Source organism: Canis lupus, chromosome X (genome assembly GCF_011100685.1).
Source record: "Canis lupus familiaris isolate Mischka breed German Shepherd chromosome X, alternate assembly UU_Cfam_GSD_1.0, whole genome shotgun sequence".
NCBI classification, from domain to species: domain Eukaryota; kingdom Metazoa; phylum Chordata; class Mammalia; order Carnivora; family Canidae; genus Canis; species Canis lupus.
In genome coordinates, this window is record NC_049260.1 from 79,537,958 (window position 1) to 79,563,942 (window position 25,985).

A 25,985-nucleotide genomic window follows, 5' to 3' on the forward strand; every position below is an offset into this window, starting at 1 on the left:
ACCAGTAATGACTCTTCATCCTTCCCTGTCCACACCCTGCACTACTGCATTATTATTGCATCCTCTTAGCTGTTTTGTTCTCCTCTAAACTATCCTATATAGGAAGCCAATCATCTTTAGATAGCACTTCCCTTGAGTCTTTTGTTGCTGTTGTTCCAATAATCTACAGTGGTCTTGTAGTCTACTACATCATGTCCAAATTCCTCTGCATGTTTCTTAGGATCCTCCAGAATTGAGCTCCATCTTATTTTCATTTCTAATCCCTCTATGTCATGAGCAACTTGCTCTTTACCCTACCCCACCCAGCTCCTTTTTATTAGATCATTTTCTTCTAGTAATATTATGCTTTATGTTCTACCTCTCTTCCTTGGTTTGTGTTCATCTTTCCTTCATTTATTCTTTCTTACTCTCTTTCAAAATCTCTTCCATTCTTATGGAATGGAAGGTCTATGTGGAGACCCATTTCCTTCATAAAACTTTCCCCAACTCTTCCAGCCAATATTGGTTTCTGCTTTCTCCATGTATTTGCCATATATAGTCTCATGACTCAAATGCTACAATTTTTCACTAGATTGTAGTCTTTGTTCTATTATCTCTTTAGTTTGCTGTGCTAGTTCTGTGTTCACAGTCTTAGATTGTAAATTGAGGGTAAATATAAAGACCTTATTTCCTTCTCCCTTAGCACTTATCACAGCATTTGGTGGGGAAAAAAAAGATGCTCAATCAATATTCTTAATCATTATCCTAATGAAGGTACAAGTGTTTTATTATATTGTTTCAGAGGCTGAGTGGAGAATGGGGCATGATTCAGAGGTGTAGAAGGTTCAATCCACCAGAAATGTCTATTAGGGTTGTATTTTATTAATATTATTTAGCACCACAAAGTACATATGGAGACTTAATGCTTATCTGATTATACTTTTAAAATCTGTATTTCTTTGTACTTACAGCCTTATAAAAATCAGTCAAAATAGTCCATTTGTTTGATCTTGCTTGAAAGTGTAGATGTTGAAATGGTCTATTTACAGTGACCCAATGGTGCTTTAAATGTGCTGGGAAATGGATATTGTATGGATAGAGTAACAATTCAAGTAAAAACACTGTCTAATAAATGTTTACACACCATCAAGTCTACAAACACTAAATATCATTCACAATAGGATCTTTCTTATCCTGCAATTTATCTCAATTTTTCCATTACCTTCTTTAATTTTCTCTTCTAGCTTTACTCACAGACAAGCCTCCCAAGCCATTGTTCCCCATGGAGAATCAGCCAAGTGTTATAGATGTCCAGCTGGGTAAGTGCCCTTCTGGGAATAATAGATCCTAAACTCCTTCTCTGTTAATAGATGGGGAAGATTGCATGAACCAGGAAAGGTTTATTGCCACTGTTATTGCATGCAAATCAATTTTTGTCTGCTCATTTTTAACCCTGAAGTTCAGTACATTAGCAGTTTAAGGAAATAAGTTTGTATTGCATCAAGGAATTGTAATACTAATTGTTTACACTAGGTATTAAGTGTGCTATAGGACAGAGCCTTTTAAATCTGTGATTGATAGATTCAGAGATGTTATGCATTGGTGATTGGTACAAAAGACATTTCATGCTTGTCAGCCAAAATTTTTATTTAGACAACATTAACTCCTGGAAAACAACACTTTTAAAAAGAAAAGATCCCATTAGTACAACCTTTAAAATGATTTGATAATATTATTTCCAGTGGCACAATCCAGAGTTCTTTAAAACTTGTTTTTAGTTTGAGATCCTGAATATTTATGAATCATATAATGTTGGTAAAAGTAACAAGATGATTTGTTGGTGCTGTTTGTTTACAGACTCAAATAAGGGTACAAGGTGTTGAGCCTTACTTTTGAGTCCCCTACCAGTAATAATACTTGTATTTCAAGAACTATAAGCTTGCGACTCAGAAGCCTGTTAGCATCTCTTTCACACCATGGCCTTTACTTTAAACCATGTACTTTAACATTTGTGAGCTTTTATCTACCTTGGGTTTCATTCTGTTCTTCAATTCTCAGAATTTCTTTAATTCTAAACAAGACAAGTGAATAATATGTTGGAAATGTATTGGGTTGATTTGGGGTATATGATTTATTGAAACCTATGATCATAGTGGTAACTACCAATTATATAGCTAGGGAAAATGAATTGGCCCCAATATTTCACCCACTTTGGAAGGTGTTTTATTCAACATTTGATCATTCCAATACAATTTGGATTGTTAGAAGTTTATTTCTATCTTAAGAATGGGTGGGAGTTATATTCCTAAGAACTTGTTCATCTTTCCAAAAAGAAATACAGCACATTGTAGTTAATACAGCCTACCAGTATGAATACCAAAATTAAGTATTTCAAAACAAACAAAAAAAGAAAGGAAACATGTTAAGAATAGATTGTGGAAATAATGACTATTTTGTAGCTAATGTTGACATATTAGACTATGTTTCTTCCCCCACCACTTGTATTATTTTGCAAAGTCATTACATTTTGTTATAGACAAATCTAGATGCCCTGACACTTATCCTCAGTAATTTTTGCTGACAACTTTCCATCAATACCAGGATAAAAATACCTCAAGTTGTACTTTGTGGTTGGCCAGGGGTTACATGAACCATAAGATGATCTTATACCATTAGTTTTCATGAAGATTTAAGTGGGTAAATCATTTTTATATGAAAACTTATATATTAAGAAGTAGAAAGCAAAATTTACACAACTATCTCACATTTTGTGTTTGTGGTCCATGAGTGAGTACTTCTTCATTCATCTCTGCTATTAGTCAAGCTTTAACCAAAATGTTAGAGGAGTACTATTCTAAAGCAAGGAGAAAGATCACTACAGGGAGTACATTTCACTCAGATTTACTGGGTGCAGAGTTTGTATGTCATATTTAGGACATTACTAAGATGTGTGCTTGGTATGAATATGTATTTCAACACAGGTATATATGCCAAAATAACCCACCACCAACACCACCCTATAAAATTACTAAAGTGATTTACTAAATTATTGGTAATTATTTACTAAATAAAATAATTACTAACATAATCTACATTAGGTGCAAGGCTGAGCTTTTTAGTTTTTAGTTTGTGACACAGTTTGGAGACAACTTTATTAACAGAAAGATTGAGACCTACTCATTTTTCATTCCAGAAGGAGTTTCTCTGAAATGCTAAAGAAACCATGTAATTCAAATAAAGGAAAACAAAATCAGTTAAACCAGATCTTTGGCACTTGAAAGAACATGTAATGGTTAATTAGGTGATTTTAATTCTTCCACATATTTATTTAACACCATTTATTCACAACTGGGAGTCATTTTGTAACTTACTGTGATGCTTCAATAATAAGGTGATGTTAGGAGCACTGTAAATGTCAGAGAGCTTCTCAGTATCAGTGGGAGTTCTGTATTCAGAACATTTAGAAACCCCAAGTGCAAAAAGGAGAGAAATATAATTGGGTGATTGGACATCCCTGTCTATTTCTGGAAAACTTTCAAAATTCAGTAAGATCATGAAAACTTCTGGAAATTATTTTTCTTAATTTTTTTGAGTTCATTGAACAAATTCAGCTTTAGACATCCTCAAATTAGAACAAATTAGAACTACCAAAGAATACAACAATCCAATTCCAATGGCTAAGCACATTAACAAGTTCAGGTTTCCCAAATCTCAGTACCTAAAATTTGAGGCAATATTCTATTAGATTAAAGTTGGCCACAGATTTTTTTCCTTCTCTTACCATTTAAACATAGTTTATCATCCCCCTCTCCTTGAATCCAAGATGGCCTTAGGAAATGATTGATCAATAGCATATTATAGAAATGATATTCTGGGATTTTGGAGGCCTGGTCAAAAGAAACCTTGCAGCTTCTCTTCAGGACTCCTGGTCTTCTCTGAAACTTCCATGCTATGAGAAGCTCAAGGCACATGGAGAGGCCCTAGAGGATGGAGCACCATTTGAAAAAATAAAGAGTTCAATGAACACCAAGCTGATAAGTGGAGAAGCCATGTTGGAATTGGATCCTTTATCCCCAGCTGCCCTGGCTTATGCTGTGTAGTTCAGGCACAAACCGTTAATGTAAAATGTTATATTTCTAACCCAAAAAAAGTTATGAGCAAAATAAAATTGTCATTAGCCACTAAGTTACGTAGATGTTAAACAACAATAGATACCTAAAAAAAAAAAACACATCAATTTCCTCTAAAACATTGTAACTTCCATTTTCCCCACGGAATAGAATCCTATGCAAGCATTTTGTGCAAAATGAAAAATATTGTGGGAAATGCTTGAATACTAACTTCAGGATAGTTTCAGAAAACATGGTCTGGAAAAATTATTTATGTGTTTGTTTGAGGGTTATACTTAGTTCACAGTTCTGCATATTTCTAAAGGCAATCCAGTAAGTGAAATTTTTCAGTAGAAATGAATATTTTTTGTGCATGGGTTGGCATTAGTGCAGATATTTTGTTGTGTCTCTAGAGGAAAATAAACATCTTGGCTTTCTCTTTTCTATAGTGTAATTCATTAGTCATCCACAATGTTATAGAAATTTACAAAGTTTTTGCTGACATTGTGATGACTGGTTGTTGTTAGATTGTGTTCACATTGTAATGCTGAAAGAAGATTAATCTTAACCAAATAACCATACATTTTGAAATGATAAACACATTGTTAACAAAATAATAAGAAAACTACTGCTCTCACAAAGCAAGCCTATTCAGCTAAAGTTGCCTTTGGTAATATATGAAATATAAAGACAAAAACAATGTACAAAACACACAAAAATTCTTATGTGGTCTTATTACCTTCCATTTATTTTCTTACTGTGAAGATAAATTTAGATTGAATTTTATTAAAAAAAAACTTTTACTATACCTGCGCTGAGCTCTTTATTTTGGCAGTTGAAAATAAATACATTTTCATTTTTTAAGACAAAATAACACTGGATTACAGTATATTAATTCATATTACACTTTAATACCAAAGTATTGAAACATAGCAATATGTGTCCTAATTGAAATGCTAGGTAGACCCTTATTTGGATACTTTTTAAAAAATAGAACCCAAAGGCATGTTTTATAAATTGTAACAGGCACCTAGAAGCTTTAAAAAAGCCATGAATAAATGTGGAAGGAAAGATTTTAAATTTGACATCTAATTTCAATTGAGGATAAATTTGGAAATGTAACCTGTTCTCATTGATGATGATAATGTTTTTGGAAATTTTCTAAGACTTAAAAATCAGTCTTATGCAGAAAATAAATATAAACACTGTTTACTTTCTCCTTTTGTGTCAAAGAGTCAAGATGAATGTTTGGGGGCCTAAAGCATATCCAAAATCTCAGGCTAGTGGAATAGTCCAAGCTAATTGAATACCTCAGATGCTTCAAAAAGCCAGATAGTCATTTCTAGATGAATCTGATCCATTATGAAAGATTCTCTTTATTTCTCTTCTATTCTCATTCAGAATGTATTTTATTTTTACAAGCTATTCAAATTCATATTTCATGACCGTGTTATGTGCTACTGGCTCAAACTTTCTCTGTGTGTAAAGGAGTGTTAACCTTCATCAGAAATTGATTTCACCAGCATATCAGTTTCTACTGAAAATTATATTAGGTCTCCTAAGAGACCACTGCAAAAGATTCTACCAAACAATAAAGCAAAATATAATATTTAATGCAATACTCAGGACTACAAGGCAAAAATAGGTAATGAATTGGAGCCTTAAAATAGGAAATGAACTGTTCAACAAAATATATCTTTTTAAAACTTCATTTATATAGAAACAGTTTTTGTGTTATTAACAGATGCCAAACACTGTGTTAGATCCTGGGGATATAGAGGTAAATAAAATGAGGTCCTTGGCCTTAAGATATTCTCAGTATACCGGGGAAGACAGATGTGTAAGCAGAATTACAGTGCAATATGATAACTATGAAAAGGGAGAGTGGCTATTTTTTGTGAGAAGACCTCATAAATTAACAGTTCTGCACTCTGCTGACTTTTACACAATATAATGATATAATTCTGTAACCTTACTCAAGTACTAAATTTATGTGAAAATAATTAAAAATTACAAAAGGTATAACCTTTTGAAATAATAAATTATCCACCATTTGCTTCAATATGGCAATACTAAAAATGGAAATTTTTTAAAAATGTTATTCATTTATTTGAGAGACACAGTGAAAGAGAGAAAGAGAGGAAGAGTAGGGGGAGGGGCAGAAATAGAGGGAGAAGCAGACTTCTGGCTGAGCTGGGAGCCCAATGTGGGGCTGGATCCCAGGACCCTGGGATCATGACCCGAGCTAAAGACAGACACTTAACCTACCATGAGCCACCTAGGTGCCCCTAAACATGGAAATTTATTATAACCTTGTGTCTCTTCAGTTTAGCAAAATGAGTCAACTCTTTCTAAAGTTGTCACAGAATAAATAATCCAAAACTAGTCATGAACCAATTGAGTGAAAATGTCAACCTACGGGCACCTGGGTGGCTCAGTGGTTGAGCATTTGCCTTCAGCCCACGGCGTGATCCCAGGATCCTGGGGTCGAGTCCCCGCATCCGGCTCCCTGTAAGGAGCCTGCTTCTCCCTCTGCCTATGTCTCTGCCTCTCTCTGTGTGCCTCTCATGAATAAATTTTTAAAAAAATCTTTCTAAAAAAATGTCACGCTAGAATTACTATCACTATAAATAGTAATACGTGATAATTTCATTAGCTTGAATCACAATTTGGTATTGCATTGTGGATATCCTGGTGGTAGCAAGGGATTTCTTTGAATTTTTTGTGTTTTTGTATACTCCTCCTACCCTTTAGCTTCAAATAACTCCTTGAAAACTTTATTTACTCTAGAGTAAGTGAAGACTTTGCAAAGGAAGTTCATTTAGCATTCTTCGCACATGTAGTTGAAGCTGGTTCATGACAGCATTTACTCTCCCTTGTAGACATTCTAGGGTTAATGAGCTGTTTCCTAAAGATATATTTTATGTAGGATAACATGCATGGACTCAGCATGGGCCACCCAAACTGTCTTATCCAAAATGTACAACACGTGCATTATTTACAACTTTGGAAAATCTATGCCAAGCGTTTCCCTACAACTTGGCTGCCACATTAGCAGTTGAGACTGAAACTGGTTTACTTATATTGTCTTAGTTTCTATAACTTAATTGTACTTGTTCTGAGACACTTAAGAGTAAAAAGAAAAAAAAGGAGTAAAAAGAAAAAAGTTAATAGTTTACTAAAGATTTGTCTGTAACGTGATAAGTTGATTATGAACATTTTAGGAATAACATGATGGTTGACCAGACCTCTATACATATATTGCTGTTTGGGGGCATTGCCAAAGTTCATGTCCCATTGAGATTTAATATAAGCTTGAAAGTATTTCATTATACTTTGTTAATGCCAATATCATGATTTTACACATATGGAAACAAAGTGTTTTGAAAATTCACTATGTACTAGGCACTGCAGTATGCATTTATATATACACTGTTTTATTTATTCTTCATAAGAATCCAAAGTAGTAATAGGTATTGTTGACATATTTTGCAAATTAGGAAATTCAGCTTCCAGCAGATAAAATAACTTTCTTGAGGCTACATATTTAATAAGTGGCAGAAATTAAATTTTGATCTGATTCGTTTGATTCCAAAGTTGTGTTATTTTTATTATGGCATTTCAAATATGGTAAGATTATCTAGGGCTCAGGGGAGGGGGTGAAGGATGAGGTAACTAGGTGATGGACTTTAAGGAGGACACATGATCTAAGGAGCACTGTTATATAAGACTGATGAATCACTGAACTCTACCTCTGAAACAAATAATACAGTATAAGTTCATTAATTGAATTTAAATAAATGTTTAAAAATAAAGTAAAATAAAAATAAATAAATAAAATAGGATCACTGTATAAAACAAAAGATTATCTAGGCCTCGTATTAGATCTTCAAAAAAGGTATCACTCTAATATAGACATTTTAATAAAATAACTATATTATATATTTAACTATATTATTAAATATTATACATTATATATTATTAAATATATATTTAACTATAACGAATAGTTATTTAATAATACTCTACAACTAATAATAGTTATTATAATAATATTTAGTATTACTATTATATCTTCTAGTAATAGTTGTTATAATAATATTTAGTTTTATTTAATCATAGGTCTACTACTTCTAATAATAATATTAGTAGTATGATAATAATACTTATAATATCATTTAATAATAGCTCCCATACTACTATTACTACTACTACTACTATTATTGTTAGTAGTAGTAGTAAAACTATCATTTATTGATTGTTTGACAGATGCTAGACACTGTACTAAATATTTTAATGGGTTATCTCATTTAATATTCCCAATAACTCTGAGATAGATGAAACTATTTGTCCCATTTTTAAAAAGCATTAATAAGATATTGTTCATATACTATACAACTGACCTACTTAAATGATACATTTCAGTGGTTTCTAATACATTCATAGAGTCATGCAACCATCACCACAATAAATTTCAGAACATTGCATCATCCCCTAAAGAAACTCCATACACATTAGTAGTTACTTCCCAGTACTCCACCTCCACTCACACCTACAGCTCCAGGCAACCATTAACCAGTTTTCTATGTTTATAGGTTTGCCTATTCTGGACATTTCATATAAATGAAATCGCACAACATGTGTTCTTTTGTGATTGGCTTCTCACACTTACAATATTGTTCTCAAGATTAAAATATATAGCTTGTCTCAGTACTTCCCTTTTTATTGCCAAATAATATTCTATCGTATGGATATACCACATTTTACTTATCCATTCATCAGTTGAAAGACATTTTGGTTGTTTCCACTATTCAGCTATTATAAATAATGCTGCTGGGCAGCCCCAGTGGCTCAGTGGTTTAGGGCCGCCTTCAGTTCAGGGCATGATCCTGGAGTCCCACTCAGGCTCCCTGCATGGAGCCTGCTTCTCCCTCTGCCTGTGTCTCTGCCTCTGTCTCTCTCTCTCTCTTTCTCTCTGTGTGTGTCTCTCATGAATATATAAATAAAATCTTTTAAAAAATGCTGCTATACACAGTGTATAAATTTTCACGTGAACATATGTTACCATTTTGGGGTATATACCTAGAGTAGAATTGTTGGGTTATATGGTCACTCCGTATTTAACCTTTGGAGAGCTGCCAGATTTTTTGCTGAAGCAACTGCACCATTTTACATTCCCAGCAGAAATGCACAAGCATTCCAATCTCTTCACATCCTCACCAATACTTGTTATTTTCTACTTTTTTAAAATAGTATTTATCTCAATGAGTTTATGTAGTGGCATCTCATTATGCTTTTGATTTGCACTTCCCTAATGGGTAATTATACTAAACATCTTATTGTGTGCTTATTTGCCATTTGTATATCTTCTTTGGATAAATATCTATGGCCCATTTTTTAAATGAGGCAATTGGGCTCAGAGAAGTTTATAAGTAGTGAGGCCTAAGCTGGCACTCTTAAACTTACCCATAATACTCATTAATGTTAATACTATTGTTTACTTTGTCTTCTTGTTGGGGGTTTACTTCTGTTCCCTTTATTAAAAATAGATTTTTGGACAGAAAGTGAATGATTCTATATGAAGAGTTAAAATCATATTCAGTGTGAGTTGGTTCAGTGTGAAGGTAAAAATGAGCAAGAGAGCATTATTTTAATTTTTTTTTACTTTTGTAACTCAGGCAAAAACACTTTTTCAAATGGCAAACTAATTCAAAAGCTGCAGATATACCTGAAAACTAGCTATGAAGTGCAAGGCCATACAGAAAAGTTTCTTGAGGGATGTACACTTAAATGGTCAGAAAGTTGCATGTACCCCAGCATCTGAACAGATATTAAGAAATTCACGTGTCATTCAAGGATGGGAAGGATAGATTAGAAATAAAAAGCAGATTATGGAACTCTTGGCTTTTGGAATTTATTAGGAACATATGTCAAATGAGGACATTATTCTCCAACAGTATGCTCTGTTTGTATTCATATCAACACCGTCACCTTTATAGTACTTTTCAGCAGTTCTGTCTTCTAATCCATTTTAGTCAGTGGATAAAGGATGCTTTTTAAATATCTGAAGAGGGAAAAATAAAGCTACACATCCTGACTATGGTTAAACATTCAACATGAACTGAGGGAAAGACAGAGTAATTTAGACACCCCTTCCAACTCAAATGGATTATATTATTTTATACAAATAAAAATGAATTTTATATTACATGTGTACTTATAGAAAATTGAGAGAAATGTCATCTGGCTAGTTCATACATAAACCACTTTTAGTGTTTTCATAACTGAAGTGGAAGGGTAGTTTTGCATCACTTAGCTAATGCCCTTAATTATTCTCTATGCTTTATTATAGATATGGCTTAAACTTTGGAAGACCTTTTGCTTCTTTAGAAATAATTCTTTCCACAAATTACTGAGAGATATCAGGAGTGGTATGTAAATATCTGGTCTTGTTAATAGGCATATATATTGCTATGATTTAGAGAACACCGAAAACTTACCCCTTCCTTTACAACCTTTATTCTAAATATATCTGTATTATCGTGATTGCAACAGTAGATCAGGATTAACACAAAATGAGGGTCAGGCAAGAGATCTAGAGGAAAATCTCGGAGATTTGTAAAACAGAGCTGATACTGTAGAGACAAGGTAGCAACCTGAAGCTTAGGAGCTTAGAGCTAGCAGAAGTATCAGCAAGGTGGTAAGCAAAAGGGTCAGGTCAGAGAACACACAAATCTTGGGTTTCTAGTAAGATGGGAAAGTCAAAGGCTGAGAGTACATCAGAAATCAGACAACGAATGGATAATGAAAGATCAAAGGCAGTGACATTAGACCTGTAAGAGTTTATGCTTGACTTTCATAAGTGTATTGCCACTGTGGGCAAAGTCCTCAAAAAAGAAAATTGGAAAGAACTGTGGCTTTGGGTGATGGAGAGGACACATTTGGCAATTAGGAGCAGTTTAAGACTTCTTGTGTGAGAAAGGAACCTCCCTAAAAATGTAGAGGGCAAATGTGGCCTAAGACCAGTTCTGATAGAAATACTATAGTGTTTGCCAATAACTAAATTTTGAAAATTGAATTAATAGTGTATACGTTATATCCAAAAATATACCTTGGTTATGTTTACAAATATAGCATAAAACCAGGAAATTCTTTATATTGAAATTTTGCATATTCTTTAGATACTTGTTTTCAAGAACAGGCACTCTGGACCACTGAGGGTCTACTTCTGATAGTTTAATTTCCTTAGCTACAAATATGTTGAGAGTTAAAATACAATGATTTTAACATAGCATAATTAAGGTGTTTGATAAGTTTTTAACTTGGTGAGCTGACAACCATTTTATATCTCAAAGTTGATTGTGGTGATAAGTCAGCAAAGGAAAAAAAGAATGTGAATGTGTGGTGTGAGACCTTCCTAATAAGGAGAGGGAATTTTGGTCAATACTCAGTTTGAAAGCCTCCTTTCAATTATGGGAAAATGAAAGTACTTTGGAGAAGAGAATTGCAGAAAAACAAGGGTTAATTTTAATGGCGATATACTGTATTTATGCAATATACTTCTCCAAGGACTCAAAGCTTTTATTTCAGGTACCATTTAATTAATTTCTTTAAACTTCTATAAAATAGGATGAGCTGTTATTAACTATTGACATGTGTGGGATTAAAGAAAGTTCTTTGTAACACCCATAGGCAGTTTAAATGAACATACTAGTGAGGAATCTGCTGTATCAGTAATAAATAATTATCAGCCTAACCTTTATTAGCTCAGAATTACTGTTGACTCTGCTTTTATATATGTAGGAATGTGCAACAGGAATGGTCTATATACTCACCTCTAGCTGTGTAGCTGCTTCTTTTCTCAGCCTAGTAATTAGCTTATTAATTTAGTAACAGATGTTCTCAATACTGGCCACTTAGTATATTAAACTCGTAGCTCTTAAACTCTGCAGATTGGTACACTGTGCTTGCCTTCACTCCCTAGTTCTACTTGTTGATTCTAGGGATTTTAGTTTTTGCATTCTTCTGATGTACAAAGAATTCTTAAAGAGGATATGCAAAAGAACAAATAAGGGGGATCCCTGGGTGGCACAGCGGTTTGGCTCCTGCCTTTGGCCCAGGGCGCGATCCTGGAGACCCGGGATCGAATCCCACGTTGGGCTCCCGGTGCATGGAGCCTGCCTCTCACTCTGCCTGTGTCTCTGCCTCTCTCTCTGTGTCATGAATAAATAAATGTAATCTTAAAAAAAAAAGAACAAATAAGGTAGCAATAGTAGTGGGTACAGGTCAACATTTTCAGTAGGAAAGAGACAGAGAGAGAGAGAGAGAAAGAGAGAGACCATTCCTTCATATAATGTGTAAAAATAGCTCAATAAAAATGGAACTTCTAATTTGTGAAAGGCAAGTTCATGGTTCTATCATTCCACTAGATTATTGGTTTCTTTAAACCGTCTACTTCCCTTCCATTATGACTGTATACATCAATGAATACATCTATTAGTCATTTTCCATTTGTCTTCTTCAAATGGAATGTTTTCTTGTATTTAATCTATTGTTACCAGCGTTCCATCTCCACTTCAGTGGTCTTTATTCCAGCAGAAGGAATCTTGGTGCAACTTATTTTATTCTATAAATCTGGAAACCAGTGTCACATCTGAAGTCACTAAAGAAATAAACCAAGACTGGGGCTCATTGGGTTAAGCATCTGACTCTTGATTTCTGCTCCAGTCATGATCTCTGGGACCTGGGATCTCTGGGATTGAGACCCATATCAGGCTCCATGCTCATTGTGGAATCTCCTGGAAATTCTCTCCCTCTCCCTCTGACTCTCTCCTGCTAGTACTGTCTCTCTCTCTCTCTCTCTCTCTCTCTCAAATAAATAAATAAGGAGTGCCTGAGTGGCTCAGCCACTTAAGCATCTGACTCTTGATTTTGGTTCAGGTCATGATCTCAGCATTGTGGGATCAAGCCCCACTTCAGGCTCTGTGCTCAGTGCAGAGTCTGCTTGTCCCACTCCCTCTGCTCCTACTCCTGCTCACCTCTCTTTCATAAATAAATAAAATCCTAAAGAAATAAATCTTAAAAAAGAAAAGACCAAAACTATTCAACATGAAATGCCTCAATTTTCTTCCATTCTATTTCAAAATGTGTTTTCATTTTTATCCTTTCTTTTTCGCTTTTCTCTATTCTAGGAAGAAGAGGTACCATTATCTCTTTCCAAATTTAAATTGTCTACTCTTACTTTTGATTTCATCCATTCTCATATGTTTTGCTAACCTTGAATTATCACTCCTTACAACTACATTTTCAAATTTTGTCCTATAGCAAATACACTAAATTTACCCCCCATTCTAACTGAATATACATAATAAAAAATACTTTTCTTACCCTGCTTCCTCTTCAAAATACACTATCCCATTTCTCTTTTTTCCTACTCACACCTAATTTCTTGAAAAAGTTTATATAGGCCATTTGTTACACTATGCCTCCTTTAGTTCCCTTTTCTTACTGAATCTGTCAATCTTACCTTTCTGTTAAAGCTCATCTCAGTTATTTAATTAAATGTCTTCTTATAATTACATAATTCTACATCTTCCACATCTTCCTTAGTGCCTCTTCCTTCTCAAGACCATTTTACACCGTCTGGCACCACTGAACAAAGTATTTGATACACCTTACCTGGCACACAATTCAATGTGCAATGGACACCGCCTCATTCTTAAAAATATTGTGTTTGCTCTACTAGTTCTCAACCTAATTATCTTCTTTCTTCTCAATATCTGCTTCTGATTTCTGTCCCTAACTGCTTCCTTAATTGGTTGTAGTGAGGAAGAAGAGGATGGTAGAAATTTGAACCATAAAGAAAAAATTTAAATGTTTACACTATTAAATCATGAGAATTAAGATTTGCCTAATGTGTAGGCCTTTCTTAAAGAAGGTAGAAGTGTATGCTTTCATTTATTTTGTAAAGAGGAATGCCTATTCTTATTTAATGAAAGTTTTAAGAAGGGCCTCTTATTCTTCACTATGACTATTGATAGGAGTCATCCTATCACTAAGATATTTATTGAAAACCAACAGTATGTAAGATCCTGTGGAGATACGCAAATGACTAAAATGCAGACATGGCACTCTGGAGATTGGAATTTAGCTGAGGTGATTGAGATAAATAATATAAGAAGTAACATCAGTAAGATGATAGAATAGGAAGCACCAGACCTTATCCCTCTACAGAAACATTTACTTCACAACAATAAACAGTCAAAAAAAAAAACCTTTATGAGAATTCCAAAAATCGGATAAGAATTCATAGTACCATAAGCAAGCTCAAAGCAAAGAATGGTTGCACTGAAGGGGTAAGAAAAACTGTTGCATTATAACCATGTCAGCTCCTCCTCCAAGCTGGAAGAGCTTGAAAATGGTAGGAAAAGCCCACCTTGCAACTTCTCACTTGGAAAGGAAAGAGAAGAGTGGAATATACATCTAAGATTCTGGATTTTGGGGGAACTGTGCAATGGATTGGTTTCTGTGTCTCCTGACTTAGAGTACTAATAGGGAACCAGCATGTATGAGATGTCCAAGGACCCACAAAAAACAAAAGAGCTCAGCATCTTGAGGCAGTACAGAAGAATCTGGAGTATTGCAGACAGACACTGGAGGGAGCAAATACTACAAGCCCCTCAAAAGAAACCAGAAAACCTCTCTAATTGGAAAATTATGGAGAAGATGTGGCTGCAGAGAATGTTTAAGAGGACCCCAGAGTCTCTAGCCAGGCTGACTAATGAAGGTATTTTACTGTATGAAGCCTTTCTGTAAAGAGTGGGAGAGGTGGCTGTGTTTTAAAATGCATGGTTAATAGCACAAATTTTCAAGGCACACAAACAAATAGGGGGGAGACCATTGAAGGAACAAATAAATCTCTCAAAACCAAACCTATGGAGACGGAGATATGTGAACTACCCGAGAAAAATTAAAGATAGCAATCATGTAGATGTTCAGTGAGTGCAGGAAAACTATGCATAACAAAGTGAAAATATTTACAAAGGGGTAGAGAATTTAAAAACAAACAAGTTTTTGGAGCTGAAGAACACAGTAACTGAATTGAAAAATTTGTTACAGAAGTTCCACAGCAGATTTGACCAAGCAGAAGAAAGAATCAGTGAACTCAAGACCATCATTTGAAATTATCCAGTCAAAGGAGCAAAAGAAAAAAAAATAAAAGTGAAGAAATTAAGAGACATAGGGGCCACCAATAGGCAGGCCAATATACAGATCATAGGAGTCTCAGAAGAGGAAGAAAGAGAAAAAGGGACAGAGAGTTACTTTGAATAATGAGAGAAAAATCCCCAAATCTGGGGAAGGTGGTGGATATCCAGATTCAGAAAGCCCCAAAGATTACAATTAGGATGAATACAAAGAAGTCCATACCATGATAAACTATAAGTAAATTGTCAAAAGTCAAAAATAGAGAATGAATTTCGAATGCAGCAAGAGAAAAATGATTCATTATATACAAGGAAGCCCCCACAAGACTATAAATGAAATTCTCAGCAGAAATTCTGCAGGCCAGAAGAAAATGGAATGATATATTTAAAGTGCTTAAAGCAAAACAAACAAACACACACAAAAACCCTGCCAACCAAAGATACTAGGTTCAGCAAAACTGTCCTTCAAAAATAAAGGAAAAATAAACTTTCCCAGATAGACAAAAGCTGAATGAGATAATTACCATCAGACCTACCTTATAAAAAATGCTAAGTTTTTCAAATTAAAATGAAAGGATACTAGGCAGCAACAGGAAAACCTCTGAAAGTATAAAGTTCACTTATAAAAGTTAATAAATAGATGAATACATAATACTATAATATTGAAATGGTTGTGCATAAATAATTTAGATTTTGGTATAGAAATTAAAAGACAAAAGTAGAAAAAATAAATGTAACTATGAAATAAGTAATGTATCACAATATAAAAAGATTTAATTAGCGGCATCAATAACACAATGTTACAGAGTTGGGGGAATAAAAATAGTTTTTGTATGCAATTGTAGTTAAGTTATTATCAGCTAATATAGATTGTGATAACTACAAGATGTTTTATGTCATCCCTATTGTAACCACAAAGAAAATACCTGTAGTAGATACACAAAAATTAGAGAGGAATCAAAGCATGTCATGACAAAAGAAAATTAACAAAACACAAAGGAAGACAGCAGCAAAAGAAAGGAGAAGAAAAGCTATAAGACAGATAGAAAATAATTAACAAAATGACAATAGTTAAGTATACACCATCAGTAATTACTTTAATTCAAAATGTATTAAAGTCTCTAATCAAAAAAATGCTGTGGCTTAATAGATAAGAACCAAAAACAAACCAAATCCAAAACCTGAGAGATAAGTACACACTGTTTAGGACACTCATTTTTGGTATAAGGACACACAGGGGTGGAAGGCAAAAAGATGGAGAAAAATGTCCATGCACATGTTAACTAGAAGAGAGCAGGGGTGGCCTTACATATGTCAGACAAAATGGACTTCAAGTAAAAAAAAATCTGTCACAAGAGATAAAGAAACACATCACATAATGATAAAAAGCTCAAATAACTAGGAATATATAACAACTATAAATATAATTGCACCAAACATCAGGACACCCATATATATAAAGCAATCATTGACAGAACTAGAAGGAGAAATAAATAGCAACACAATTAGTAGTGGGCTTTAATACCCTACTTTCAATAATGGATAGAACATCCAGACAGAAGATCAACATGGAAATAAAAAACTTCAACAACACTATAGACCAATATATCTAACAGACATATACAGTACATTCCACACAACATTAGCATAATATACATCCTTCTGAAGCACACACACACACGGAACATTTACCAGGATAAATCACATGTTAAGTCATAAAACAAGTGTTAACAAATGTAAAGATATTGAAAGTATACCAAGTATCATTTCTGACCACAATGGAATGAAACCAGAAACAAATAGCAGAAGGAAAACTGGAAATTTCACAGATATGTGGACATCAAATAACATAGTCTTGAACAACCAGTGGATCAAAGAAGAAATCAAAAGGGCAAATTGAAAATATCTTGAGAAAACCAAAAGTTAAAATACAGCATACTAAAACTTACAGGATGCATCAAAAGCAGAACTGAGGAAGTTTATGGTAATAAATACCTACACTAAAAAGAAAAAAATACTTCAAATACAGAAACCTACCTGTACAGGTTAAAGAACTAGAGAAAGAATAAACTAAGGCCAAGTTAGCAGGGAAAAAAGGAAATTACAGAGATTAGACAAGAAATCAATGAAATAGAGAATAGAAAAATGATAGAAAAAATCAACAAAACTAGCAGTTTTTTATCAGCAAAATTGACAAACTTTATGTAGACTAAAAAAAAAACACATAGTATTCTCAAATGAGTAAAGTCAGAAATGAAAGAGAAAATATTACAGCTGATTCCACAGAAATAAAAAAGAATTATAAGAGACCACTATGAACTATTATACACTAACAAACTGGATAACCTAAAAAGAATTGGTACACTCCTGGAAACATGCAACTTATCAAGACTGAATTATAAAGAAACAGAAAATCTTAACAGACCTCTAACTAGTAAGGAAATTAAAGCAATAACCAAAAATCTTCCAACAAAGAAAAGCCCAGGAGTAAATGATCTTACTGGAGAATTCTATAAAAAATGTAAAAAAAAATTAATGTTGATCTTTCAAACTCTTCCAAACATTTGAACAGGAAAGAATACCTCCAAACTTATTTTATGAGGCCAACCTATCCTGATAACAAAGCTAGGCAAGGGGTGCCTGGGTGGCTCAGTGGTTGAGCATCTGCCTTTGGCTCAGGGTGTGATCCTGGGGTCCAGGGATCAAGTCCTGCCTCAGGCTCCCTATAAGGAGCCTGATTCTCCCACTGCCTGTATCTCTGCCTCTCTGTGTGTGTCTCTCTTGAATAAATAAATAAAATCTTTTTAAAAAGCTAGACAAGGATGCTACAAGAAAACAAATTTGTAGGCCTATATCCATGATGGGTATAGATATAAGACTCTTCAACAGATTACTAGCAAACCAAATTCAACAACACATTAAAAGAATCATACACCATGACCAAGTGTGATTTATCCCTAGGGTGAGAGGATGGTTTAATATATAGAAATCAATCAATGTGATAAACCACATTAACAGAATAAAAGATAAACAGCATGTGATCATCTCAGTAGATGCAGGAAAGATAATTACAATATTCACTCAACTTTTCATAATAAAAACACTGAACAAACTAGGACTAGAAGAAAATTACCTTTGGCATGCCTGAGTGGCTCAGTCAGTTAAGTGGCTGCCCTTCAGTTCAGGCCATGATCTCAGGGTCCTGGAATTGAGTCCCTCATCAGGTTCCCTGCTCAGGGGGAATCTGCTTCTCCCTCTTTCTCTGCCTCCCCCAGCTTGTTCTCTCTCTCTCTCTCTCTCTTTCTCTCTCTCTCTCTCCCTCTTTCAAATAAATATATAAATAACCTTAAAAGAGAAGAATAAAATTACCTCAACATAATAATGGCCGTGGCCATATATAAAAGCCTACGGCTAACACTGCACTCAACAATGAAAAAGAGAAAGTTTCCCTCTCAGTTCAGGAACAGGGCTAGGATAACAACTTTTGTCATTTCTATTCAATATAGTAATGAAAATCCTAGCCAGATAAATTACTTAAGAACAAGAAATTAAAGACATCCTATTCAGAAAGGAAGAAATTTATTTGTTTATTGATGACATTATCTTATATACAGAAAATCCTAAGGGTTTCACAAAGCAAAAACCTGTTAACTAGTAAATGAATTCATCAAAGTTGCAGTATACAAATCAACATACAAAAATCAGTTGCATTTTATTAACTTGCAATGAGCCATCCAAAAAGGAAATTAAGAAATGATCCCATTTACAATAGCACTAAAAAGAATAAAATATTTAAGAATAAATTTGATTGAGGAGTTGAAAGACTTGCATACTGAAAACTATAAAATATTTTTGAAAAAATTAAAGAAGACACAAATAAATTGAAAGATATCCTATGTTCATGGATCAGAAGACTTAATATTGTTAAAATGTCCCCCCTTCCTAAAGAAATCTACATACAGATTCAATAAAATTCCTATCGAAATTCGAATAGCACTTTTTCCTCAGAAATATTTTAAAAACAGTTTTATTCTTTAAAATATTTTATTTATTTATTTTTAGAGGAAGGTAGAGAATCAGAGGGAGTGGGAGTGGGTCAAGCAGATTCTATGCTGAGCAAAGAGCCCAATGCAAGGCTCAATCCCATAACCCTAATATGACCAGAGCCAAGAGTCTGAATCTCTACCAACTGAACCACCATTACCCCAAAAAGCAGTTTTAATATTCATACAGAACTACAGAATACGGGATCCCTGGGTGGCGCAGTGGTTTGGCACCTGCCTTTGGCCCAGGGCGCAATCCTGGAGACCCGGGATCGAATCCCACGTCGGGCTCCCAGTGCATGGAGCCTGCTTCTCCCTCTCCCTCTGCCTGTGTCTCTGCCTCTCTCTCTCTGTGTGTGTGACTGTCATAAATAAATAAAAGTTTTTTTAAAAAAAGAAAGAACTACAGAGTACCCTGAATAGCCAAAATAATCTTGAGGTAGAAGAACAAAGTAGTTACTTCATACTTCCTGACTTTAAAACATATTACAAAGATAATCAATCAAAATAGCATTGTAGTGGCATGAGAATATATGTGTAGACCAATGGAAAAGAGATCCAGAAATAAACTTTTCCAAAAGGTGCTAATTCCTCTCAATAGGGAAAAGATCGTCTCTTCAACAAATGTGTTGGAAAAACTGGATACCCATATGCAAAAAAAGTGAAATCAGACTCTTTCTCTATGCCACACACTAAAATCAACTCAAAATTGATTAAAATATTAAGTGTAAGGCCAAAAACTCCTACCAAAAACATGCGGGGAAAGCATCATGACATTGGTCTTGGCAATAATTTCTTAGATGTGATACTGAAGGACAGACAATAAAAGTAAATAAATAGACAGGTGGGACATGCCAACCTAAAATATTTCTGGACAGCAGAGGAAAAAAATAATAGAGTAAAGAGGAAAATTACAGAATGGGTAAAGTATTTGCAAACCATATTTCTGGTAAGGGATTAATGTAAAAAATGGATAAGGAACTCTTACAATTCAATAACAAAAAGTCCAAAAATCTGATCTTTTAAATTGGCAAAATCGAATAGATATTTCTCCAAAGAAGACATATCAGTAGTCAATAGGTTTATGAAAAGGTTTATGAAATAGGTTTATGAAAATGCACTAATCATCAAGTGAATGCAAATAAAAACCCCATTGGGATAACACCTCACACCTGTTACAATGTACATTATTAAAACAAAAACAAACAAAAAGAAACCAGAAAATAAGTGCTGTTGAGAATGTAGACAAATTGTAACCATTATACACAGTTAATGGAAGTGTAAAATGGTGTAGCTGCTATGAGAAACAATATGAATGTTCCTGAAAAAAATTAAAGATAGAGTTGCCACTTGATCCAGTAATCTCACTTCTCTGTATTTGTTCAAAATAATTGTAATCAGTATCTCTAAAAAAATATTTGCACTCCTTTGTTCATTGCAGCATTATTCACAGTAGCCAAAGTATGGAAACAGTCTAAAAGTCCATTGATGGATATAAGTGGATAAAGAAAATGTGGTGTATATACAATAGAATATTATTCAGCCTTTAAGAGAATGACATAAGGGAGTTAAGATGGTGGAGTAGTAGGGGGACCTTGGGCTTGTCTTGTCATTTGAAGACAGCTAGATTGAACTCGGATTATTTTGAATACCTAGGAAATCAATCTGATTAAAAGAACAATCTGAACAATTAGAGGGAGACACCATGGCAGGTAAGAAATGAGAAGACGTGAATTGGGGGAGAGGAAAGCTGTGGTGCCTCAGAGGGGATTGAACCCTTTCTGCAAAGAAAGCAGAGAGAAAGAGAAAGGGGGAGAGAGAGAGCAACGAGTATGGTTCACACAAGAGGAAAACACTTCCCCAGAAGCACTGACTGAAGAGTCAAGTGGAACTGACTATTGCAAGTTTTTGCAAGTAGAAGAGCTCAAATTCTGAGGTATTGGAAGTCAGTGGCATCCACCACAGCTGAGTTGGGCTTGTGTGGCAATGGTCCTGGGGAGAAGGGCAGAGGCCTGGGAACAGACAGCATGATATAGGGATTCCCTGAGTTACTCTAGGCAAGAACATTCTCTTTCCCGGAGTACATTTGGAAGAGGTATATTACTTCTTCAAGGTACTCAAGGACAAAAGACCCAATTGGTGCCATTGAGTGGGTGTTTATTGGCAGATAACAGAGGTGTCCACAGAGGGCAGATAACTGGGTCACTGCATTTTACTGTGCTTCACCATAAACTCCAAGGACATGCATGGCCATGGGACTCATTTTTGGGGACTAAATGGCACCAGAGAGTTTGGCAAGGCTCTTCTGTGGAAGAAAGGAGCAGTCCATTTCCTGTGGGGTCCTTTAAAGATTTGGAATTTTGAATCCTGCTTTGTGCCAGAGATAAAACACTGTAGAACTGTGGCACTGGGAGTGCAGACAGCCCAGGCATAAACAGAATGGGGGCACCAATCTGATGGAAGCCTGGGATACAAGAGGAGAGGGTTAATTGTTTACTTTTCTCTGAGGTCTTTCTGAGCAGCAGTGGATGCAAGCTTCCTTCTCCAAGGATGAGAGAGTGGGGGGATGTCGTTTCCCCACCCACCCACCAGTGTAGTGAGATCAGTGAGCAACACGGCACCCCCAATAGAGGCTGGAGCTGCTTACACCAACCCCCACCCTGCCCTCACCATGTCTTGCAGGTTCATCTTTTACTAGGACAGGTCTGAGAGCCAGTCCAGTTGACCTCTACCCCAGAAGACCAGCACAGGCCTCTGACACACACCAAGTCTACTGATCATAGTTTTTTTTTCCATTTCCCTTTCTCTTTTTGTGGATTAGTCTTCTTCTTATTTTTTTCCTTTGGAATTGGACATATAATTTTTTGTTTGTCTGGTTTTTTTTTTGTTGTTGTTCTTTTTCCTTTTTTTCCTTTTTTAGACCAGGATTTTTTTTTAACAAAGCTTATTTTAACAAACAAACTAAAGCATACCTACTTAAATGTCCAAACACTCCTTTCTGCAAGCAAGAAGGAATTCTGCAGAGGACTGACCTGTAGGAAAGAACAGCCAGAACACCACAGCAGAGTGCATGCAGTATACACCAGAAACACTTCCTGAAGTGCCAGGCACTGGACAGTTTATGACCCCTTCTTACTATAGCATTACTCTTAGGAGCAGGAAACATAAGAAGCTTTCATAACACACAAAAGACAGAAGCCTACAGAAAATGACAAGACTCAGGAGTTATCTCAAAAGACAAATCAAGTAGAAATCAAAGACAGGGATGTACTCAAAACAGTATAAGCAGTATAGCTGAACAAGAATTCAGAACAGTCATAAGAATACTAGGTAAGCTTGAAAGAAGGATAGAATACACTAGAGAAACCCTTGCTGCAGAGATAAACGACCTAAAAACTAGTCAGCCAACATTTTAAAAAAGTTCTAAATGAGATGCAAAACTGACTGGATGTAATCATAACAGGGATGGAAGGCTCAGAGGATTGAACAGGTAATAAAGAAGATAGAATTATGGAAAAATCAAGCTGAAATGAAGAGGAAAAGAAAACTGTTAGATAATAAATATAGACTTGGGGAACTCAGCAACTCCACAGAGAGCAATAATATGTGTATCATAGGAGTCTAATAGGAAGAAGAGTGGGGGGAAAAGGTCAGAAGGTTTATTTGAACAAATTATAGCTGAAAACTTCCTTAATCTTGGTAAGGAAACAGGCATTCCAGTCCAAGAAGCACAGGAAACTCCCCATAAAATCAACAAAAACAGGTCAACATAAAGACATATCATAGTGAAACTTGCAAAATACACAAGTAAGTGGATGATTCTAAAAGCAGCTAGGGACAAAAGATCCTTAACCTAAGAGGGAAGGCATGTAAGGTTAGTAGCAGACCTATCCACAAAAACTTGTTAGGCCAGAAGAGAATGGCATGATATATTCAATATATGCTGAATGGGAAAAATACACAGCCATAAATACTGTAGCCAACAAGGCTGTCATTTGGAACAGAAGGACAGATAGTTTCCAAGACAAGCAAAAACTAAAGGAGTTCTTGAACACTAAACCAGCTCTACAAGAAATTTTAAAAGGGATCCTTTAAGTGGGAAAGAGAGACCAAAAGCAACAAAGACTAGAAAGGAAAACATACAACCTACAGGAACAGTGATTTTATAGGTAATACAATGGAACTAAATTCATATCTATCAATAACTACTCTGAATATAATTGGACTCAATGCTCTAATCAAAAAGGCATAGGGTTTCTGAATGGATAAAAAAAAAAAAAAACAACCAAGACCTATCAATATGCTTCTTACAAGAGACATACTTTAGACCAAAAGAAACTCCAAATTGAAAGTAAGGGGAAGGAGAGCTATTTATCATGCTAATGAACACAAAAGGAAAGCTGGAATAGTATTACTTATATCAGAAATAAAAAAAACTAGATTATATACCAAAGACTGTAATAAGAGATGAAGAAGGGCACTATATCATAATAAAGGGGTCTATCCAACAAGAAGATCTAACAACTGTAAATATTTATGCTCCCAACTTGGGAGCAGCCAAATATATAAATTGATTAATAACAAACTTAAAGAAACCTATTGATAATAGTAGGGGACTTTAACACCCCACTCACAGCAATAGACAGATTATCTAAGCAGAAGATCAATAAGGAAACATGGCTTTGAATGACACTGGGCCAGATGGACTTAAATATATTTAGAACATTTCATCCTAAAGCAGAATACACATTCTTTTTGAGTGCACATGGAGCATTCTCCAGAATAGTTCACATCCTGGCTCACAAATCAGCTCTCAACCAATACAAAATGATTGCGATCATACCATGCATATTTTCAGATCACAGCACTATGAAGATTGAATTAAACCAGAAGAAAAAATTTGGAAAGGCCACAAATACATGTAGGTTAAAGAACATCCTACTAAAGAATGAACTGGTTAACCAAGAAATTAAAGAAGAAATAAAAGCATCCATGAAAGCAAATGAAAATGAAAACATGATAGTCCAAAACCATTGGGATATGGCAAAGGTCATCATAAGAGGGACTCATATAAGAAAACAGACCTTCCTCAAGAAGCAAGAGAGGTCTCAAATATACAATCTTACTTTACACCTAAAGGAGCTAAAAAAAGAACAGCAAGTAAAGTTTAAAACCAGCAGAAGTGAAATAATAAATAATAGAGCACAAATAAGTTGATATAAAAGGAAAAAAAAGTAGAACAGATCAATGAAACTAGGAGCTAGTTCTTTGAAAGAATGATCAAAATTGATAAATACCTAGCCAGATTTATCAAAAAGAATACAAAAGGACCCAAATCAAATAAAATCAAATCAAATGAAAAAGAAGAGATCACAATCAACACCACAGAAATATAAATGATTATAAGAGAATATAATTGGATATATGCCAACAAATTGGACAATCTGGAAGAAATGGATAAATTCCTGGAAGCATATAAATAACTAAAACTGAAACAGGAAGAAATAAAAAATTTGAACAGACCCATAACCAGCAAAGAAATTGAATCAGTAATAAAAAGTCTCCCAAAATACAAGAGTCTAGGACTGGATGGCTTCCCAGGGAACTTCTACCAAACATTTAATGAAGAGTTACTACCTATTCTTCTAAAACTATTCCAAAAAATAGAAATGGAGTGAAAACTTCCAAACTCATGTATGAGAACAGCATTACCTTAATTCCAATTCCAGACAAATACTCCACTAAAAAGGAGAATTACAGACCAATATCCCTAATGAACATGAATGAAAAAATGTTCAGCAAGATCAAATCCAATAGTACATTAAAAGAATTACCACAATCAAGTGGAATTCATTTATGGGCTGCAATCATGGATCAATATCTGCAAATCAATAAATATGATATACCACATTAATAAAAGAAAGGATAAGAACCATATGATCCTCTCAATAGATGCAAACAAGGCATTTTCCAAAATACAGTATCCTTTCTTGATAAAGATTCTCAAGAAAGTAGAGATCAAAGAAATGCAACTCAACACCAAAAAAGCCATATATGAAAGACCCTTAGTTACTATCATCCTCAATGGGGAAAAACTGAGAGCTTTTCCCCTAAGGTTAGGAAGAAGACAACAATGTCCTCTCTCTACACTGTTGTTCAACATAGTACTATAAGTCATAGCCTCAGAAATCAGACAACAAAAATTGACAAGAAAGAGGTCAAACTTCACGCATCGCCTACAACTGATATTCTGTAGGAAACCCAACACATTCCATCCAAAAATTGCTAAAACCGATATATGAATTCAACAAAGTCTTGGGATATAAAATCAAGGTATGGAAGTCTGTTGCATGTATATAAACCAATAATGAAGCAGCAGAAAGAGCAGATTCCACTTACAATCGAACCAAAAACTATATGTTAACTGTGAATAAACCTATCCAAAGAGGTAAAAGATCTGTAGGCTGAAAACTAGATAAAACTTATGAAAGAAATTGAAGACACAAATAAATGAGAAAACATTCCATGGTCATGGAGTAAAAGAACAAATTTTGGCCTTTTTGTGGCAAGATGGCAAAGGAGTAGGGGTCCTAAACTCACCTGGTCCCACAAATTTACCTGATAACTTCCAAATCATCCTGAACACCTAC

At 34.7% G+C, this 25,985-nt stretch overlaps 1 protein-coding gene across 1 annotated transcript in view; it reads left to right on the plus strand.

Annotated features, from left to right (window-relative positions):
* Positions 1-25,985, plus strand: part of IL1RAPL2 (interleukin 1 receptor accessory protein like 2) — a 652,944-nt gene that overhangs the window by 315,098 nt on the left and 311,861 nt on the right. Inside the window, exon 5 of the mRNA XM_038588825.1 lies at positions 1,224-1,298. Within this exon, the coding sequence (XP_038444753.1) occupies positions 1,224-1,298 (75 nt within the window). The remainder of the gene's footprint in view (positions 1-1,223; positions 1,299-25,985) is intronic.